The 22,718-nt window shown below is 41.4% G+C and overlaps 1 protein-coding gene across 19 annotated transcripts in view; it reads left to right on the forward strand.

Annotated features, from left to right (window-relative positions):
- The window catches only part of LOC311628225 (disks large homolog 2), a gene marked incomplete at its 3' end in the record, with an annotated part of 1,110,130 nt that overhangs the window by 949,468 nt on the left and 137,944 nt on the right, over positions 1 to 22,718 (forward strand). For 17 of the 19 annotated variants that reach the window (XM_084895257.1, XM_084895256.1, XM_084895260.1 and 14 more), the window contains one exon: positions 18,783 to 18,897. In XM_084895257.1, the coding sequence (XP_084751383.1) occupies positions 18,783 to 18,897 (115 nt within the window). Of the gene's footprint in view, positions 1 to 18,782; positions 18,902 to 19,912; positions 20,838 to 22,718 lie in introns of those variants that run through there. The other 2 variants (XM_084895250.1, XM_084895251.1) reach the window with 2 other exon arrangements.

Consider the following 22,718-nt stretch of genomic DNA (forward strand, 5'->3'; position numbering starts at 1 on the left):
AAAACAGACAACTTACACATTAAAAGAAATAGAAACACAAAGCACTGTGTGTTTCTGGAGTACCTTAAGCATTAAATATGCATTGCCACAAATAATTTTATGTGGGTTCAAATATGTCTAAGCCGGCTCTCCTTCAGGTTTTAGTTTGATGTGAAAAATACCGTCATATGAAAGTAACCACAATACTGGGGGGCTGATACTGTGCTAACTCTGGTAGAAGTAGCATAGACACCACATGCCATAGACATTTGAGGCAGGAGTGGTGGCTTCTGCTTGGGGTGGTCAGAGAATCCTGAAAAGAGATCGTGTTTAAGCTGGACCTGGAAAGAAAGGCAGACCTGGGTGACAGCAGTGTCTTTCGTTCTGATGGGGCTCTGGGTGGGCCCCTCAGTGGCTCCTAGCTAAGGGCTAGTCACCTGGAAAACCATGCCATGATCGAAGCTTGTCATTTTCAGCCTGTTCTTCGTTCTCTTGAGAAGCGCTGCAAATGGAATCAGTGATGGAGCATGTCTATGTAACAAAGCCTCCACACAAACATGAAAAGGTGGGGGTTCGAAGAGTTTCTGGGTGGGCAAACATATGGAGGTGCTGGGAGGTTGGCTTGTACAGGGAGGGCACAGAAGCTTCATGCCCCTTCCTACGTACTTTGCCCTACTCATCTCTTCCATCTGGATATTCATCTGTATCCTTGATCACATCCTCTTATAATAACTGGCAAAAGCAAGTAAAATGCTTCACGAGTTCTGTGAGCTTCTCTAGCAAATTAATCAAACCTGGGGAGAGGGTTGTTGGAGCCTCAGACCTATAGCCAGGAGCACAGGTGACAACCTGGGCTTGGGGAGACTGGCATCTGAAATGGGGGTGGGGGAGCTTTCTTGTAGGATTGAGCCCTTAACCTGTGGAATCTGATGCTATCTCCAGGTAGATAGTGTCAGGTTTGAGTTCAATTCTCAGATACCCTCCTGGTGTCCAGAATTGCTTATTGATGTGAAACCTCCACACATTTGGTGGCCAGAAATGTTGTGAATATAGTGTCCCATGTGATTGTGGGAGTGGTGTGAGTAGTAAAAGAGACACAACAGGGAAAGAAAACACAGGTGGGAGACAGGTTTTTATTTGTTTTGTTTTGGTGTTGGTTTTGGTTGTTTTATATATTTTTTATTGATTTCAGAGAGGAAGGGAGAGGGAGAAAGCAATAGAAACATCAATGATGAGAGAGAGTCATTGATCCACTGCCTCCTGTACGCCGCACACTGGGGATTGACTCCGTAACCTGGGCATGTGCCCTGACCTGGAGTCAAACCGTGACCTCCTGGTTCATACGTTAATGCTCAACCACTGAGCTATGCCTGTTGGGCTGTTTGTCTTCTTTTTGATTTTTGTTTTTACAAAGGGTGTAAAGCCAGTGAGAAGTATAGAATCCTGGGAGGATTCAGGTATCAGGGCCTTGGGTGTCTGAAGGTGTGCATGTGGGGGAGGACTAAAAATGCAAATGTTATTCAGAAACTTGATAGGAAACTATTGCAGACCCAGATTCCCTCTTGTACCTGCCAACCATGCCCACCACAGCAAATGGGCACTTCATCTTCAGTGAGATTAAACTAGGGAATCTCTGGAGGCATCAGATGTGGATCAGGGTGAGGGTAAGACATTACACAGAGAACAGGGGTATTAGAGAAAATATATAGTAAATGTTGAAGAATTCCTCTCCATTCCTGGGCTCAGGCCTCTTCCTCCTTTTAACCTGGATGGTAGGATGGGACAGCTGAAGGATGTGAGAAGGCAGAAAGACAAGGGAAAATTAGAGCTTTCTTTCCTCCTTTCTTCCCTTCTCCTCTTTTCCCTTCTCCTCCTTTCCCTTCCCCTCCCCTCCCTTCCCCTCCCCTCTCTTCCCTTCTCTTCCCTTCCCTTCCCTTCCCTTCCCTTCCCTTCCCTTCCCTTCCTTTCCTTTCCTTTTTTTCCCCTTCTCTTCCCTTCCCTTCCCTTCTCTATCTTTCCTTTCTCTTCTCTATATTTTCTTCCTTTTTTCTCCTCTCTTGATACTGTGGTCTATATAGGAAAGATGATTTGTTCAGTATAGCTTTAGGAGATAAGACAGGAAAAACACGCACAAAATGAGTTGCATATCATCTCAAAATAGGAAAGACATTAATCAATGTGGGCAATGGTTATTATACTCCTGTTAAAAACTGGCTTTCTGCGTGAAAAGTGTTCTTTTCACACCCTCTGTGTTCTAATGAGTCCAGAGTGGGCCAACTCGCGACCTGCTGGTCTGTTGGTGTTCTGTCAGGCAGAGTGGGCTCGGTGACTTTTTGTGGATCTGTTCATTCATTCTAAAGCAGGACACATATAACTAGATTATTTTTAAAATATGATTCTTGAGTTGACCTATAGAAACCAGCTGTGCTTGGGGTTGGGATATGGTCAGAGTGTGTTGATGTCCAGCTATTGAATTGGAAGCACAAATGCCATCCTGAGGCAAGTACCCCAGATATTACCCAGGCCCCAACTCAAGGAGATGGAGAATACATTTGCCAACAAATGTTAATTGAAAGAACTTAACATGTGACTCTGCTAAATCAACCCCCAGAATTGGGCTTCAGTGATCCCACATCTTCCAAATTCCGAGCCTTTCTGCAGATAAGTCACACCAGGCTCTGTGCGGTGTTCTGATGCTCCCCCTCCCGGGTTCCATCAGAGTCTAATTATAAGAATCTAATTATAAGAGCTACTTCTGCACCTCCAGAGGCAGCATGCTTGGAATCCCTTCCTAAATTATTAATCAGAAGGAAAGATACATTTGCCTGATTCACTGCTACAGGGATCAGTTTTCCTGTCGCATCTTTTTATTTGTGCATAAAAGTTAATTTGAATGATCACTTACTTTTATTATTTCCTAATTTTTCTAAGAGCTGAGAGGATAGAATGATCAGATTAGTGTGTGTTTCACCCCATCTCACTGCAATTGAAGAGCCACCTTCATCTATAACAGTTTCATAAGCCCAGGAAAGTATCTGGAAAATACATTGCTTCAGTTGTTAAAGATTTATCTCCACACATGCTCTCCCAGACACCAGAATTAACAAAGTCTGGCATGAGAGCATGTCCCCTCAGATAGGAACCCTCCACACTTCTACTCTCCTCGTCACATGACACATTGAATTAATCACAAAGCCCCTATTGACACCTCCCAAATGTCCCCTCTTTCCCATTGCCAGTGTCTCTCCCCTAGACCATTGAAAAAGTCTTAAATGATCTTCAGGTTTCTGATCTTTTTACTGTCACTGTCCAGACTCCTTATCAACATGACAAAGCGGCAAATTTCATTTTGGCTAGGTGACAAATATAATATAGTCCTTAAAAGCCACTCAGTGGTTCCATGTTATCTTTGTTGTAGAGTTCAAATTTCTTAGCAAGTGATACGGTGCAGAAGACAGTATGGGGTTACAACTTGTCCTTACTTACATGACAACCCCAATTTCACATTCCCCCGGGGAGTTCTTTACTTTCTCATTGATCTTTTTGCCAAACATCAGGGGAACATTTTTATAGAAAAAGAAATTACTGAAATAAGCAAAAGATTTTTTCCCCCTCTAAGCCATGGAAATAGCTAAACGGAGCATGAAATTGTTACCATCAATTCTAAAAAAGTTCTGTTTGTGTGTTGGAGAGCTGTGGGTAACTTCTCATTATGTGATTTTTCTGGTTGCGTGCCATAAAATACTTGCAATGCTATAAAATACTTGCAATATTAAGGTGATAAATGGAAACGCAGATAGGATGTCTAGGAGTGAAAGGTAATCTTCAGATTTGGAGAAGAATCTCGCTAGGTGATTTTAGGCTTCAGAAACAGAAAATTGTGTTAAGAAAGGAGCTAATGGTAAATTATTCTCCCAATCCACATCTCTGGTGATTTTTTTCTTTTACCTTACTTGTAAAATGAAAATTATTTTAGGTGAGTGTTAGAGGTATAGAACATCGTAATCAAAATCTCAACATTTTTAAATGGCTGGATCACTTTTTTTTTTTTTTTTTATCAAAATGAGGATGGAATAGTCACATCAGCAGTTCTGTTCCATCAATTGTCAAACATTTCTAAATCACCTACTATGTGCCTCACAAATAATAAGCAAGCACTTTATAGATAATTTAATAGGTTTATATGTGAAGAAATACCCATTGTATTTGATGGAAGGGCTTGTCAGAGTTCAGGGAGCTGTCTGAGGAAGTGATATTGAAGACAAGATGGGAAGGATGAGAAGCTTGATGAAGGCTAATGGGAAAGGTATTCCAGGGGCAGGGAACAACATAGATAATATTTTACGGCTGGGAGAAAATGGAACTGAAAAAAATGTCAAAAGCTAGAAAGTGAGGGAACCAAAAGAGAGGGGAGATTAAGAAAGAGATGAGCTGATAGTGGTAAAGGAAAGTCCTTGTGGGCAAGAATCACATTTCAAACATTTTATCACTGGTGTCTAGCACAGAGTCTTACCATGGTTGATGCTCAGAAAATATTAGCTGACTGGCCCAACCTGTGTGGCTCAGTGATTGAGCATCAACCTATGAACCAGAGATCACAGTTCGATTCCCGGTCAGGGCACATGTCCGAGTTGCGGGCTCCATCCCCAGTGTGAGGCATGTAGGAGGCAGCCGATCAATGACTCTCTCTCTCTCTCTCTCTCTTTCTCTCTCTCATCATTGATGTTTCTCTCTCTCTCTCTCCCCCTCTCCCTTCCTCTCAGAAAACAATATCTAAACAAAACATTTTTTAAATCTTTGCTGACTGAACAGATGCATTCAAGTAGCAGAGCACTTACTGGCCTTCACCTCAAATGCATCTCACAGTGGTACTAGGTCTAGGTGTACTGTACCTGTTTCACTATGAGGAAGTTAGGGCTAAGAGTGACACACCTGGGGCCACCCAGGTTGAAGGGCCAGGAGGTGACAGGCCCTGTCACTCCCAGCCCACTCTACTAGTAGGAACACTGCCATAGTGTCAGTTTTTTAATGTTATCAAATTGAGATGTATAACTTTTTAATAATTGAAAAATTTTATTATGAACATTTTCAAACATATACAAAAATAGAGATACTTGTACAATGAATGCTCATGTACTTATCACCCATTTTCAATAGTAGTTAAGAGTTTGCTGATTTACACCATATATCACTTAAAATATTTTCTTTGCTAATTGTATTTTAAAACAAATCCCAGTGTGATCTCTCTTTCTTCCTATAATATGCAGAAACAATATAGAAAAAGAACATTTTCTCGTATTACCACAGTGCTCTTATCACACCCAACAGAATTAAAAATAATTTTTGTTGTGATCTAGTATGTAGTCCATAATGACTTCAAATTTCCTTTTTCCTAATCAGGATCCAAGCAAGGACTGTACATTCCATTTGTCTATTATGCCTCTAAAGTATAAAAAGGACATTTAACAACAAGAAAGTAAGAAAGACATACTTTTAAGGACAAGAGAAGCCCACAGTCTATTACATGAGTTTAGATTGATGAATAGTCCCACCCCTAGCCTTCAAGTTCTCTACAGCATGGCCCTGCTGACTGTGGCTGCTGCTGTGATCCAAGCACCAAGTTGCTACAGAGTTAAGGGTATCAGAGTCAGGGCCTCTCTGGCCTCCCCAATACCCCAATAAATGCTTCGTCCATGCTCAATGGACAGAAGGCTGCAATATGAACCTGCCAGTCAGCCCCAAGTCTGGAGAACCTGCACCAATGGGAACCTGCTGAGGCCTGGTTTCCAGTTGACTTCCAGTCTTAAACCCAGAATCCCACTAATGAGACAATTGAATTTGGGAAGCATATGAGAGACTGAAAAATAAATAAATAAATAAATAAATAAATAAATAAAGCCTTTTCAATTTGATATTGTCGGCCTGCCTTATAGAATATACCCTAGGAATCTATAGTTGTATCAGAAATTGGTTATTAGATGATTGCTTGGGGTCACCAAGCCATGTCAGGAGCAATGGAGGGAACAGCAGAGTCACATGTGGAGGAAAGGGTAGAATCAATGTAGGGGGAAAGCCCTGGATGAGATTGGGACTAGAGGATTTGAATTTTTGTCCCAGCTCTGCTGTGTGGCCTTGGGCAAATTATCTAGTCTCTCTGAGTCTTGATTTCTTCTTTGTTTTCTTCCCTTTGTGCTTCTATTTATCTAGAAATAGAGGGTTCTCCTCCACGATAATATGTATATGAACTTCTCAGGATGCTATTAAAGGATAAACCTGATAGGAATGCTGTAGAAGCAAGACAGATATTTGTCATCTATAAGTCACACCAATGGGGCTGCCAGCCTGCCTACCTCTAGAGCCAGGCTGCTGTATCTCCTTTCTCTGCTCTGGTCTATAGTTAGGGAAGAATATCACCCTTTTCATTGGGCAAGATCTAACCGATTACTATTGCAGGAGAATACCAGAGCTTGAACATTATTATATTAGCTTCTAGTTCCTGGATTTTAATACAAAGAAGAGAACAGGCCAAATCCAGTGAAGATTTAATATTTGTTTGCTGAGGAAGGCTTTCTTCTCTGTTGGATGTAGTCTTAAGCACTATGCCTTAAATTAGAAGGCACAGCTCCTTGATTGTTCTCCTGACACACCATTAGCTACCAATCACACCATTTAAGCTACAGTTCTGAGCCTTTCACCCAACCTGCCAGTGACCTCTTCAGAGAGAATTGCATTGGAGGCTAGGCCCTAATGCTAGCAAAAGTTTCCCTCTTTTCCCTCAGAGTTCACGTTTACTCTCTCATACATAATGCCCTATGTGGTTTATTTCCATGAACAATCAGAAATCAAATTCTACAGTGTTTGAGACAAATTTCAGGTACTGAGGAAATAGAATCCTATGGAGACTGGAATTTCACAGACTATGCTTAATGAATTGTTGTTGTCCTCACTTTATTTTTGTACTGGACTATTCAGTTCCTGAAATATTTTTATGCCTCTTTCTTCATTTGATCCTAACAGCAACCTTGTACTGTAAGTAAGGTCTTCATATTATCCCCATTTTACAACTAAGGAATATAAACTTTAAGAGATTGAATCTTTTCCCCCCATTTATTGAGCATCTAGTCTATTCCTGACACTGAAGTATGTCCTTTACCAATGCTATTGCATTGAATTTTCAAACAATCTAATGAGGTAGGTGTTATTTTCCTATTGTACACTTGATTAAACCATGTCTTCCCTGGGTTGAATAACTTGTACAAAATCCACACTATGCATCAGTAGCGACCTTCAGATTCAAAGTTGGATCAGATTTATTTCAGAGCATTATATCAGGCTACCCCAATTGTCTGAAGACACAGGCTTTGTCAAATTCAAAAAGTTTCTGTGCTGACTCCATTTTGCAATAATTTTGATAATCAAAGGAAATCTGCCTTTATGAGTCTATAAAACAAAGCTTGCATGAAGCCAAATTGAAATTTGATGTATCTAATTTTCAGAATTATACTCACACAGTAGGAAATAGCTGGTTGGGGATTAAGACTGTTGTTTGCCTATAAAACTTACTTCATTTCACACATTAAAGAATTTCTGAGCATTTGGCTAACCCTCTTTAAAGGGTCTCCAGCCAAACTGCACAGAAAGTATTCTAGTTAAAACAAATGGTCCCAGTTTACTGAGAGGGAGGGAGAGAAACTACGTACCTAAATTCAGTGTTTTGTTAAAAATTATTCTAGCCCAACCAGCGTGGCTCAGTGATTGAGCATCGACCCATGAACCAGAAGGTCATGGTTTTATTCCCATTCAGAGCACATGCCTGGTTTGCAGGCTTCAATCCACAGTAGGGGGCATGCAGGAGGCAGCTGATCAATTATCTTCTCTTATCATTGATGTTTCTATTTCTCTGTCCCTCACGCTTTCTCTCTAAAATCAATAAAAATATATTTCTAAATATGGTTCTAAAAGGTTTGATCCATTTCATAGACTATTTGGCAAACTAAAGGGTCGATTTTCCTTCCCTGAAGTCATTATTTAGCTCACACAATTCAGCAAACATTTACCTATATTAGTATTTGATAACTGGTAACTATGTGTTGAGGATACAGAAAATATGGCAGTGTTTTGCCCTCATGGTGTCCCTAACTGAATTATTATTGCTCAGTATAAGAATTGTGCAAGAGATTGGTGTATATAGTCTCTTTCTTTGTCTTTCTAAAGACATTCCTGGTTAAAGGGTAATTCTAGTGATATTAGTTTTTAATCTGCTTCTCTCTCTCCCTCCCTCCCTCCCTCCCTCCCTCCCTCCCTCCCTCCCTCCCTCCCTCCCTCCCTCCCTCCCTCCCTCCCTCCCTCTCTCTCTCTCTCTCTCTCTCTCTCTCTCTCTCTCTCTCTCTCTCTCTCTCTCTCGTTTGGATCAGAAGTAAGCCAAACAACATCTGTAAATGTTTAGCAGTGGAAAATTCCATGTCCTCACTTTAACACAGAAGCAGGTTGGCAACCTGAGAGATGAGCTAAGTCGGGGGTTGAATTAACAGGCTAGTAAAAGCCTTAGGCAAATAACCAGCTTGGGGAGATCCACTGAACATCCTTGCAGTGGCCAGAGGTCAGCTCTGGAAGGCAGGTGGGCATTCCAATGTATATACAGGAGGGAAGCTGGGCTTCTGAAGCTGAGAGAGAAAGCAGTACTCTGCCCAGCAGGACTACTTGAAAAGCAGCCAGAGTAAGAAAGCTCGAGGGTATTGCCTCCGACACCCCTTCTGTGTCTGTCTGGCTCAGAAATCCCAGGGCAATGAGGAAAGAGGAGGCAGTGAAATGGGAACCCCTGATTATTTTCTGAGCTCCACATAAATAGAATTATATTTGTATCCTCATACAAATTAATTTTGGCAAAAGTATAGCTTCTTGGACTTGAAATATTACCAGTAGTCGCTGCCTGATCCTCTTATGTGTGACTACTTAGTTAAGATTCTAGGTGAGAAAAAGCAAAACTACATTTGTTTGGGGTTTTCCCGTTTTAAGCACTTTTATTTACCTATTCCATGTTCCTCCCTCTACACCCACACACTTTAACTTCTGAAATAAGAAGAGCCTTGTGTCCACCCTCTTTTTAAAAAGGTGCTAATTATTATTAATGGATGGGGCTTAAAAAATCAATGCTGCTCATAATGAAGTACCCTGTATGTTAGATATTCAGAACAACACTGCACAGGGGTGGAGATGATCCCACATTTTATAATGAGGAAATAGTATCTCTGAAAGGGTAAGGGATTTTTCCAGCACCATTCAGAGCCAAGACTTCTATCCAACAACTCTGGCTCCAGGCACAATTTGAGACCCTTCTTACTCTTCTCATTCTGCCAGTCACCAGGCAACCTTTCACAAAGATTTAACCTGCCTCCGTTTCTCCGTTGTTACATGGATCTGACTGTATTGGCTTTTTCCCACCATAAAGCTATCCTATTACCATCTAGGAAGTGCTTGATATTCCTCACAGGGAGCAGGAATTTCAGTGGCAGATGCTCTTTTCATATTCACAACAAGAAACCAGAAAATTAAAAGCAGCTAGGCATCAGCCTGGGAGCCCCTTGAGGCAAAGATCTGTCCAGTGGATTGGGTATCTCTAGCAGTTAGCATTGTGCCTCGCATATAATAAACCCTGGAAAAAATGTTTGCTGATTAAATGAAAAAAGGATGTTCTCTTCCCCCACCACCAGTCCCCGCTCCCCCGAAAAGAAATGGAAGCATTTACAATTGCTAACCAGTATCATTCCTGCACCAGTGATCAGACACTGTGCCAAGAACAGATGGACACTGTCTCTTGTGCATCCTTCCCATTGCACACAGGTGACAAGGACAGTCATGTCCAGGTAAATGATATTGTGGCCCTAGCAGCCTACACACTGACATTTGTCCCAGCCCTTTTGTGTGCCCTGAAGCTTGAACTTCTGAGCTTATAAACTTCCCCAAAGCTTCTGGTGTGGTTAGTCTATAAAAAGCAGCACTTCTCTGCTGAGCAGCAGGTGGTCTCTTCAAACTACTCCCCCCGTGGCGTGGAAATGGGTAACTCAGCGGGAAAGCAGCCTCTGCTGCTTGGATGTGCGGAACCCCTGCCTACAGCCTGTGATTTCACCAGTTGTTCTTAAAGCTGTGCAGTGCCCGTGATGAGCAAACAGGAATAGGATGCTGCTGTCCTCATTAGTGCCTCTAAGGACCGCATATGCATTTGTCCTGACAGGAGCCACCGTGGTGCTAACAGCAACAACTACCTTTTACAAAATGCCTTTTGTTCAATCTCTGTGATTCACAAAACCACTTTGTGAATCACTACACTGTGCAGATGAACATACTGAGGCTCAGTACTTTCCAAGACCCTGGTTTTTTTGTTGTTGTTTGTCTGTTTTTTTTTACTAATGACAGGATTGAGATGTAAAGTTGGCCTCCTGGCTTAGAGTTCCTATTCCTACTCCCTCTGTGCACTGCTTCCTCTGGCAACTGACAGCCCAGTTAGCTGGCTGAGGTCATAACTGTGGAGGATAGGCTACCCCCCAGCTCACTTGGAAAAAGGACAGTCCCATGGCTTCATGCTCTCCAGGGGTCTTCAAACTATGGCCCGCGGGCCACATGTGGCCCGCAGAGGAGTCTGATCCTGCCCGCCAGGTTTTTTGGGCAGTGAGCGCAGCCGAGGTGTTACAGTAGGAATCAGTAGTTCATATAGTCCGGCCCTCCAGCTCTCTGAGGGACCGTGATCTGGCCCCCACTTTAAAAAGTTTGAAGACCCCTGCTGGTCTAACTACTGAGCTTACTGTTTCCTTCTCTCAGACACAAGTGTGGCCATCTGAGCCTTGATGATGTGAGCAGTCAGGCAGCTTTAATCAATGAAGATCACTCCTTCTGCATTAAGCAATCCCAGCATCCTCACAGGAGGCAATGCTTTCTCTCCTGTGGGAACGATAAGGAGGATTTGCATTCTGGGTCTCCACCATCATCCTTGACAACTTGCAAAAGGAAGGAAGTGTATGGTAGAGCCCCATCTCATGCGTAGTGCACAGGGTTATACTCTTGTCTTTGCCTCATCAGTAGTACAAACCCTTGAGATGATACTGATGAGCGAGGTCGCTGATATTCCAGAAATTGCAGTGGCTTTGGAATGAGGCATCATTCTCTGGACCTCCTAATCACTGAATTTGTGAGAGGAACCAGGCAGCCATTGAGTGGCTGTGCTGCCAGGGAGCAGTTCCACCCTGGAGCCACGTGTTCCAAAGTCTGGCCATCTGCAGCTTGTGCCTGTAGGCCTGGTAGAGACATCAAATGGTGACAGGCAGAGTGAGGCTGTTCTGGGGGCTCTAGGAGCAGACACAGGTTTCCATTGTACTTGACTTTTGCAAGCTAGGTCCATCAGTTCTCTCTTCTCCTTTTCCCAACATATCTTCAAGTAGATGCAATTATTATTTCTGTTTTTCTTAGGAGAAAATTGAGCCCAGAAAGGTTACTAACTTTCACAATGATGTACAGCTGGTAAGCAGCAGAGCCAGGCTGACCCCATCGACATAACCCAAGTGTTGTACCCTATCTACTGTTATCAGCCACCACCCAATACGAATGTGTCTAGTCAGGTACAACTGGATTTAGGTACCCAAGAGTGTGGAAATTTTTCACAAGTTGGCTTGCCACACCTATAGGGGAAAAGAACTAGCTGGAGGTAATGCCTCTTGAAACTCCTAAAACATTAGCCTAGAAATTGGTTTTCAGTGGTCTGTGTCTTGTTATAGAGAAATAAAACCCAAGGAACAAAAACTAGATAACATAATTTTAAAAGCATTTCCTAGGCAGCTGTTTCATGCAAAGCAAGACAGAAGAGGCACTGCTTCATCAATGCAGTTATTATCATGCTTTATTTTTATGCTTCATTTTCTTGTCAATGTCCGGTTCTGGAACAAACTCCTTCACTGTCTGTCTTCAAACCTATATGCCAAGCACCTGAGACAGCCCGGTGTGTAGGGAAAGAGGAATGATAGACTGCAGGTCTGGGGAACGGGGATGAGTGAGACACCCTCACTCTTTAAGGAGTTTATGGTGCATGAAAGACAAGCATGCACAGAATTCATACAGTGGATGAGAGGCAAGGAGAGCAAAGATAGCAAGAGGGAGGGGCAGAGAACTGAGGAGGCCTTAGGTTCTAAGGGAGAATTATCTATAATAATAAAAGGGTAATATGCTAATTAGATCGGATGTCTTCTAGGTAACATTCCAGACGTCCTTCCTGACAAAGTCGGGGCTGGAGGGAAGCCAGCCAGGGTCCCGGGTGCCTGCTGGCGCCAGAGGAGAGAAGTCTGGGTGCCAGAGATAAGCCGGTGCCGGCAGCTGGGGGAAGGAAGGCCTACTCTTGCACGAGTTTTCGCGCATCGGGCCTCTAGTGGTGTTATAATAGTGTGATGATGTAATGAAAGCAAATTAGCCTCCTAGAAATCCAGGGTTGAATGACAGTTTTGTGTTTGATGAGCTCTATTCCTTAGAAGCTCTGTGACTTCGGTGAAGTTAGTTAACCTCTCTATACCTGTTTCCTCATCTCCAAATTAACACACCTAGTTCAGAGCTTTGTTGGGAAAAATACTATAAATATAAAGTATGTAGCAAAGCTACTAGCTCATTACATATGCTCAGTAAACGTCAATTCCCCTTTGGATGATATACAGATCGGAGCACTTTAAAATCTCACCTGAATGTTCTCCTGAGTGGTAGCAATTTGGTTGAAAAGCGTTTAAAGGGAAGAACAGCCTAGCCAGTTTGTCTCTGTATATAGAGCATCAGCCCGCAGACTGAAGAGTCTGGTCAAGGGTGTGTACCTCGATTGCAGGCTCCATTCCCCATGATTGGCGAGCCACATGCAGCTCTTTAGCCTCTTGAGTGTGGCTCTTTCACAAATACCACGGCCTGGGCAAGTCTATTTTGAAATGGCATTAGAAGAAGTTTAAGTGTAAAAAATTTGGTTCTCAAAAGAAATTTCAATCGTTGTACTGTCGATATTTGGCTCGGATGACTAATGAGTTTGCCGATCACTGCCTGGTCCTGGTCGGGGCATGTGCAGGAGGCAACCAATTAATGTGTGTCTCTCCCTTTCCCATTCTCTCTAAAAATCAATGGAAAATATCCTCAGGTGAGGATTAACAAAAAAGCAAATAAATAAAAACAAAAGGGAAGAGCATGTGGGGAAAGGAAAAGGGATTAAGACTAAATGGACATGGTAATGTTAGATTGTGTTTTAACTTATTAAAAAATATTTTCAATACTTTTATAAAATATAAAGAAGATATATTACACAATTTACATACCTGCTTTCTTGTTTGTCTCTAGAGCATTTCTACCATCTTGATTTTATCTTTGAGAAGCTAGAAAATTCCCTCTCTGTTTCTGTCTCTTACTGTCTTACACACACACACACACACACACACACACACACACATATACATGCCCATAAACACACAACATTTATATCTGTAAACCCAGATCTTATGGTTTTTGCTCTGATGAAATTACTTGTCTTTAAGTTTTATTTTTCAAAAGGGTCAAAATGGAGTGGTAAGCACTTTTGAACACAGGATTTGTGATAAACAAGATTTTCAAAGTGGAAAAGTTGAGAGTATATATTCCAATGAACACCAATGCAATAGGATACAGTACAATAAATACTTCCCATTGCCTATTGGGGAATGTAAGCACTGTCCCATATGATGTAAAACCAACATCTCAAAAGCCTGGCAGAAGAAAATTTGGAGTTCTAAAGAGCCATACAGGAGGCCACAATTTATTATTGAAGCAAGTATCCTGTTGTGATATATAAAATGTAGCAGCTAGAAGCGACTTACAAAGTGCTGGTCGATCAATCGTAGGTTGAGTAAGTATCAGAGAAATGCTTCCAATGTATGACACAGCTGAGATGGGGAGAGAGGAAAGAAACTGCCCAGAAAACAGAAAAAAAAATAAAAAGGATTCGGGAGTGGCAGTGATTCCACAGGAATAAAGCCTTGGGATTAGAATAACTAGCCTTGAAAAAAGGAGGAGCGAATTGTCTTTCCTCATTAAAAAAAAAAAAATCTTAATATTAAAAAATAGTCAATTTCGGTTCTGGGCGCTCCCTTCTCCGATACCCACGCCTCCTGCGCAGCGCAGCTGGCGGTGGGAGCCCTGGACTCCGGGCTTCCCGCGGGGCCAGGTGCTGCTCATTGAGATGTGGCCTCGCTCTGAGCGCAGGGATGGGGACTGCACCAGGTGGACGCGCTGCAGAGCACCTTGGGCTCGCCTCAGGTGTAGCTAGTTCGACCATGAGGAGAACGCCAATATTAAGAAGGAGCGATGCGTCTGACCTGGCAGCAGGTTCAAGCCCAACTTCACACGCTTGGGGAAGTGCGCGCTGAAGGGCAGCGCAGGCGCTGCCTCTCTTCCTCTTCCTGCGGGAAGTTCTGTCCGCACACTCTGCGCTCCTGAAGGAACCCAAGTTCACCACCGGGTCTCAGGTACGCCGCCGCAATGCCATCGCCTGGGACTTCCAGAAGTTCCTGGTGGTCCTGTGGCGGGTACAGCCGCTGCTGCCGACCACTGATGTGGAAACCCTGCTGACCAAGGGGCTCAGCAGAGCCTAGGGTGCCTAGGGCCATCCCCCTACTCTCCTCCCACCTCCTCCCTCCCCCACCCTCCCCCACCCCCGTACTCCCACCATCCCAGCCCTCCTGCTTGGCAGTCATAGTGCTGCCCTGTGAGGGGTTTATCCATGACAGTGTTTTCCGCTAAACCTGAATGGAGGAATGCCTGATGTCCAGCTAAATCCCGCCCCCTCCACCCCCATGGGCCTTGGTCCTGTCCATCCCAGCCTTCCCCTGCTACACCTTGGCTTTTCAAAATCTGTGTGTGTGTGTGTGTGTGTGTGTGTGTGTGTGTGTGTGTGTGGTGGTGGTGGTGGTGGTGGTGGTGGTGGTGGTGGTGGGGAGGGGGGCAATCTCAGTACTTGCAGGCATTTTATAAATGAATTCATTGGATGGTTTCTCTGATGTCCTCACTCATGTATCTAGTCATTCAGAAAATGTTTATGGAGCACCTATTATGAATGCTGCCTGCATACCCGACATGATGTTAGTAAAGGGAATTCCAAGGAAAGTGAGACGTGGCTTCTGCCTTCAGCCCGATCCAATGGGGATGATGGGCACCTGCACAAATGACTGCAATTAGGTGCAAGGAGCAGCCACGTGGTCAAATGGGATAGGAGACTGGTACTGAATTAGATGCTTAAGGGGGTACACTTGGAGGTAGCATTTCAGGGTTTTAGCATGGCAGTGAGGTCATCAAAGTTGTAAAGGAGGGAGGCCTGGGAACGTGTGGAAGACTTAGTGGCTCGGGGGAGGGGCGGTATGTGGTATTAATCAAGTGGCCGCAGGGATCATGAATCAGAAGAAGCTAAGAGTTCCACTCTGTGTCCTGGGCCAGATTATCTTCTCTGAGAAATACTGATGGGGGCTGTTTGACGTTGTACAAAAGCTGTGGCCGTTGCTTGCACTATGGTTCTCTACTAACCTGCCATAAATGTGTGCACGTACAACAGGAAAGTACCCTGTTTCCCCGAAAATAAAACTGTCTTATATTAATTTATGGATGCACTAGGTCTTATTTTCAGGGGATGTCTTATTTTTCCATGAAGAAGAATACGGTACACCTTTATTGTTAAATGAAAATAAAGGAAATTTATTACCTGTATACGGTACGGTAGCACGGTAGTTGTCAACACAAACCAGACAAACTGTGAATCTTACAGTATCAAGAATTTACTCATTTATTCAATGACAATCATGTCATCATCTTCTGGAACATCATCATAACAATCCAATTCCTGAATTTCCTGGTGAATTTCTTGTGACTCCAGTTCTTTCAGAATCAGTGGATCAAATCTCTCATGTTTAGCCTGGGGGGGGGGCCTTATTTTGGGGGGCATGCCTTATATTTCACTCAGAAGGAAACCTGTAAGTAGGTCTTATTTTCAAAGGATGTCTTATTTTCGGGGAAACACGGTATCTGCCTATTTGAGAATTGTTAAATAAATTACAGACTATGGAATGTGATTAAAGATATTAAGAAACATGGTGCCCAGCCAGTGTGGCTCAGTGGTTGAGCGTCTGTCTATGAACCAGGTGGTTTTGGTTTGATTCTACTCAGTTGGGGGCTCCATCCCAATGGGTGGTGTGCAGGAGGCAGTCAATAAGAGATTCTCTCTCATCCTTGAAGTTTCTCTTTCCCTCTCTCTTCCTTTCTGAAATCAATAAAAAAATGTGTGTGTGTGTTTGTTTGTTTGTTTTTAAGAAAGTGTTTATATATTTGGTTTAAGGTAGGGAAAATATGATCCAGAGTAAAGCAGCCAGGAAGGAGAGCAGTGAGAGAAAAGAGAAGAGACAAGAGAACCTCTCAGTTTTTATTCTTCGCTTTTCTATAGGGTTCAAATTTTACAACATCCATGGACTTTGTTTTATAACTTAAATAAGATGAAATAATGCCCACGCAGCTGTGAGCACAGGCTCTGCCATCTGGCCAGCAATGATGATTCAGATGACAAGAAAATAAGACTTGCACAAAATGATTTAAATCCATATACAGCATTACATTAATGGTTACAAATGTTTTCTCCCTCTGATAAAATGGAATAAGGTAAATATCAAATTATGGTCAATAGAGTTTAGATTAGGCATGTGTTCTGCTTAATCAGTCATTTATAATTTAATTATTCAAAGCTAACTTTGAAACAAGAAGCTTTATAAATCTAGATAACAACAGACTTAAGATAACAAAAGATTTTCCATCAATCATTTTGGTTTTATCTTTACAGTATTAAACTTTAAAAATACTTAACATTCAGAGGTCATTTGTTGGCTATCATTGAACACCAGGGTCAGATATTTTCTTTTATTAAATTCCATCCCACAATAAATCGATAGGTATTTAGTAAATTGAGTTTCAATTTAACTTCATGGAGCTTTTTATTTATGATGGATTTCAAATACACTATAAGTAGATCATATTAATTATATACACTTAGTCATTCTTGTTTTTATGTAAAATTATGAATAAATTGAATTAAAAATCAAATTGTTTTTTGAAATGTACTGAGAACCTCTGTTAAAATTTTTCAGATGAGTTTCTTTGTAATTTAATGAATCATTGATAACATAAGCTAACAAGCTAACATTTTCACATTTATCTTAAGGATAAATTGAGCCTTTCTGCGACTGGATAAAGACACTATTGTGTCAAAGAGATGATAGAACAAATTTTGATCAAGAATATCAAAACTTCAAAAGCTATTTCTTTTTTGTATGCTGATTGTATTAAAAAGTATCTTAGAACCTTTATTCTTTATTTTTACTGAGTTGACATCTGGCAAAAATATTATTTTATTTTTTTAAATTAAATTTATTGGGGTGACATTGGTTAATAAAATTACACAGGTTTAAGGAGACTGGATTTGGGGTGGTAAAAACAAAACAATATACAGAAGATGCATTGTAAAACTATATACTGGAAAAAAAATATTTTTCCTATTAAAAAGAATATAAAATACCTATATTTTCTTAATTTTTAGACCCATATATATTTTTAAACTTCTAAAATATATTTAATATGGGAGTGTCCTTTATCCCCAGGTCCTGAGGAGCTGATTTAAATATATTGTGTCTTAGAATTGATGAACTTGTAGACTTTATATTAAAGTTATAGGACAAAATTGAGGTATGCCTCCAAGTGATCAACTTCTAACAGCCCTCCAGCAGGAAAAAAAATGAAGAAAAAAAAAACAGCAAAATTGATGTTTTTTACATAAATCATCACAAAATCTTGATTCTCTGGTCCATCCAGCTGAGGTAACTGGACACTCACAGAAAACTCCATAACATTAGTAGTTCCATAGATTCTCCCCCACCCCCACCCCTTCTCTAAGTTAAGCTTTTTTATTTTGAGAGAATTATAGATTCACATGTAATTCAGATGTAAGAAATAATACAGGGAGATCCCTTGTACCTTTTATTCTGTTTCCCCAATGATAACATTTTGGTGAAACTAGAGCATATTATCACAACTAGAATATTGATAGTAACACAATTCATCAAACTTATTTCAATTTTTTTAGTTTGACGTGTGTGTGTGTGTGTGTGTGTTTCTAGTGAGTTCTATGTCATTTGAGCACATGCACAGGTACCTGTATCTACTACCACAGTCAAGACAGACAACATTTCCATCACCACAAAGGTACCTTGTGTTGCCCACTATAACCACACCCTCCTCCTGAGGACTTTTCACAGATTGGGATGGCAGTATATTTTCTAGCTATGTTTTGGGAAGTAACTGGTTTGTTCTTTTCCTCTTGTGAATGTCTGCAAGTAAATAATACAAAGAAGTATGCCGAAACCAGTTTGGCTCAGTGGTAGAGCGTCGGTCTGTGGACTGAAAGGTCCCAGGTTCGATTCCGGTCAGGGGCATGTACGTTGGTTGCAGGCACATCCCCGGTAGGGGGTGTGCAAGAGGCAGCTGGTCGGTGTTTCTAGCTCTATCTCTCTCCCTTTCTCTCTGTAAAAAATCAATAGAAATATATTGTATAATAATAATAATAATAATAATACAAAGAAGTGAAGGCTGAGTGTTCACCGTTCTTGACCGTGCACCTTCCTGTTGCCTGGCAAAGAAACCAACAACTGGACAAAGGGCTGCCTCAGATGGGCAGCATTTCCAACTCTCTGGAGGAACAGAACCAAATGTAACACCCTTTTTTCCATTCCCAGATTACGCCCGATTTGAGGCCAAAATCCATGACCTACGAGAGCAGATGATGAACCACAGCATGAGCTCCGGGTCCGGGTCCCTGCGAACCAATCAGAAACGCTCCCTCTATGTCAGGTAGGCAACCCAGCGTTTCTTACTGTGATCTGCATTTTGTGAGCAATCTGGCTTCGCGAGACAAAGGCAACACCTTGTAGCAATGGATCATGTGTTCTTATTTACCCATGCTCCTCAATACACCACTGTAAGACCTTAAGTTTAACCATTTTTTGAAGAAATTTCTGAAAAGTTACTATATTAAATTGACAAGTTATTCTTTTAACAAATTATTATTTGGCTATATTATGATCTGGAGTAAAGTTCTTAGAACAGGTTGCAGTAAAAATAATGAGAAAAAACATTTTTAATTTTGATAAATTGAATATGTGGACCAAAGCTCTGGACATTTGCTTACCTTGAGTTTGGGAAGTAAGCATTCTGGAATCATCTCCAGGCCTGTGTGGTATCTACTGCATTAACTTTGGTGTATTGATTTGATATCAGACATAGTCTTGTATATAGAGTTATGTGTTTGTCCCTAACAAATTTTGGTGGAAAGACTTTCTTCTGTGGCATCTTATTATGGATCATTTCTTGGACCACATAAGTCACGTGTTCCTTGCCTGACAAAACTCATTAAATTACCAGAAAAAAAATTGATTGAACTTAAAATGGCTTCTGGTCTTTCATCCTCATAGTTCACTCTTGAGTAAGATCCATCCTCACTCAACTATAACATGTGCTTCTTCTTAGCACAAGCCTCCTGTATTCCTTTCAAAATATCCTTCATTAGTGCTGACTGTATTTTTAAAAATAATAAAAGTATTAATAGCCAAAGGGGAAGGTGAATGGTTCAGATGAATCCAGGTTCTAATGGAAGAACCAAGTCTGTCCCTTCTCACTGTACTCTCCTCTTGCCAATCTGCCCCAGAATCTGGTCTGACTCCCACCTAAGGACATAGTCTACTCAGCTGAAAGTTTACTGTCTTTTCCTGGCATGGAGTGTGTGTTACAGACATTAAGTTATGTACTTGAATTGATTTTTTCCTGTTGACTCCACTTTGGCTATAAAGTTATCTCTTGTGTGTATTAGGTAGGCACAGCAGGGCCAAGGAGGGAGCAGGACTCCGGAAGGCGGCAGGTTCTCGAGGGCCTCGAGTTGCTGGCCACTCTGACAAGCATAGAGTCCCTTCTTATCCAGGCAGTTCCAGTACCTCAGAAGCCCTGAGATTTTAAATTTTTTTAAAGACAGAATATTAATGTTCCATATTTGTCCAACTGCATTTTGGAAGATTATTTGGATATGCTTCTGTGTAATCTGTGGAAGGAACTATTGAGAACCACCCTAGAACGTGTCTTTTAGTGATGTCACAAACACGATGGAAAGTGGCTAAATCTGTTCTCCTCACTTGTGTTTTATTGCTGGTCTTTGTGATACCAAATATTTTCTAAATCTTGAAATGTTTTGGTCTTGGGTAGCAATTTGGGAAAGCCAATTAGGCTAATGGAATAGAGATAAATCAGTTAATGGAAATGAAATGATTATATAGAATAAATCTGGAAAGAAGAATTACTGTAGTGTGGGTATCTTGTCATAAAATAAAATGCACAAAATGTGAATGTACTAGAAGAAATTTTCTGAAAATATTGATGATAGTTTAGTCCTTTTACCTTATAGATTAGGAAATAAATGACATGTTATTATATTACATAGACTTATTTAAAAGAGTAGTGTTAACCAGAATCAAACCTTTATTCTCTAATATGATCATTGAAATTGTGACATACAAGATATTTGAAGACTTCAGGTAATGTTATCTTGTTAACATTCTAATAGTTGGAGGTTGTATTGCTTTTAAATAAAGCTCAAAACTAGTGAACACTTCATGGAAAATTCTCCAAATGATTCCTCTACAATATACAAAAATGTATTTGGTTTCCAATGTTCGGCTATTCATACGTATTTTATCTATAGAGGGCTGACTGCAGCATCTAAAATGACTCCTAGGGGCATAGGATTGGAAGGATACAGGCTATGCATGGAGGGAAATCAGAGGGGAAAACAGCATCCCCTGGCCTTCTTCTCATGTGATGTGACTAAAGCAAAGTCCCTTACCCCTAACAGCCCCAAAACAGGCAATAAAAGTAAATGAATTAGCAAGGCCTATGGGGAGTTCTTACTAAAAATGATTGGATAAGCTTGTACCTTTGTTGTTTGGATTTTGTTTTGTTTTTTAACACCTTTTTGGCTATAGGATTTTTAAAGAGATGCTTGCTTTTTTTCTAGCGTGCTTGAATAGGACTAGTGCCCGTTGGTTATGCTTATTTTATCAAATCAACTAGTTGCTTTCTCAAAATAAGTGAATAGCAGGGCTTCTCTGATTATATAACTATCAGATAATGAGCATGTCCCTTTGATCTCCTAATGACATCCTTTATTCTGCTTAGCTTTATGTAATTCTAGAGCTGGAAGGAACCTTAGCTATCGCCAGGTCTAATGTTTAATTTACAGAAGAGGAAACTTGAGGCCCCAGGAAGGAAGAGATTTGCCCAGGACCCCACAGCTATGTGGTGGCAGAGTCAGATCTCCACCCGCCTCTCCCCAAGCCTCCCAGGGGCACAGCTGATGTGGATGGAGTCAGCTGTTGAACGCACCTCTGCTGTGATTCCCAATCTGCTCCTGTAAACACTGCACCTGACCCTTAGATTAGGAATAGGTTGCCTTAGAAGAGAAATTCAAACATAAATCTCTCTGGTTTTTTTGCAGAGGATAAACTATGCCACAGGGCATTTAGGATTCCTTTAGTATTTTCCATATTTTTCTATGAAGCAAAACCTAAATTGGAAAGCAAGCAGCTTCTTTGTTCAATTATAAACAATTAGGCTGGTTGAGCAGAATATTTTTCTTCCCTATTCTCTCTCTCTCTCTCTCTCTCTCTCTCTCTCTCTCTCTCACACACACACACACACACACACACACACACACACACACACACACACCTGCCCTGGCTGTGCCCAGGAGGAGGCATCTTCTCAGCATCATGCAGAAACTGGCCTTCTTCTAAAGCAGTGTTTCCCAAACTTCTCTCATGATGAGAATCACCTGGTGGAGTTGTTAAACTACAGATTATTGAATCCCAACTAAGAAGTGCTAAACTAGAATTTTTTGGAACATATAGTTTATAGAGAAGTTTGGGAAACACTGATCGAGAGAAATGATCCTCCAAGGTGATAGCAGTTTGTTTGGCTGAAAGTGTTGGGGGCAGGGGGGTGCTGGAACTACCACATCTGAGCCAGGCAGGGTTTTAAACTTGAGCCGACCCTCTCTGTTTCCTAATCTAGTTGTAACTATTTTCCTTCTCTTAACCTTCTGTGTAAGGTGCTTGAAGTGCTTTGGTAGTGCTGTACGCATGGAGTTGCTTGTTGCTAATGATAAGACTGTGCATGTTCTATGCGAATGATTTGGAAACATTCAATTTCATGGCCTACTTGTACTGTGTATTTCCTGCATTGTGAAACACATATAGTTGTAGAACCTTGAACGTAAATAAAATGTTAAAAATTTTGAATAAAATATTTTTCAAAATGCTCCACAAGTACATTATCAATTCTTCAGACATAGATGCACGTGGGCTCTGGAGCCACAGGGTACAGCTTTTGTTGTGTGTACTTCGGGCGCTCCACAAGCCTATATCATATGCACTTCCCTTCTTCTCTCTCAGCTGGTAGAAGCATCCCTATGACAGAGAATAAGGCTTTTCCTGCTGCTGGTAGGAATGGGCCTTTGTGTCTAAATACTACTAAGAAAGGTCAAGGGCATAAGGGGATTAAAGTCACATAAAAGTGCAAATTGCTAAGGAAAGATCCTTTCTTCTGATAAAAGAGCTCAATAACCTGTG

This window comes from Pipistrellus hanaki, assembly GCF_964339955.1.
Source record: "Pipistrellus hanaki genome assembly, chromosome: 9".
NCBI lineage: Eukaryota > Metazoa > Chordata > Mammalia > Chiroptera > Vespertilionidae > Pipistrellus > Pipistrellus hanaki.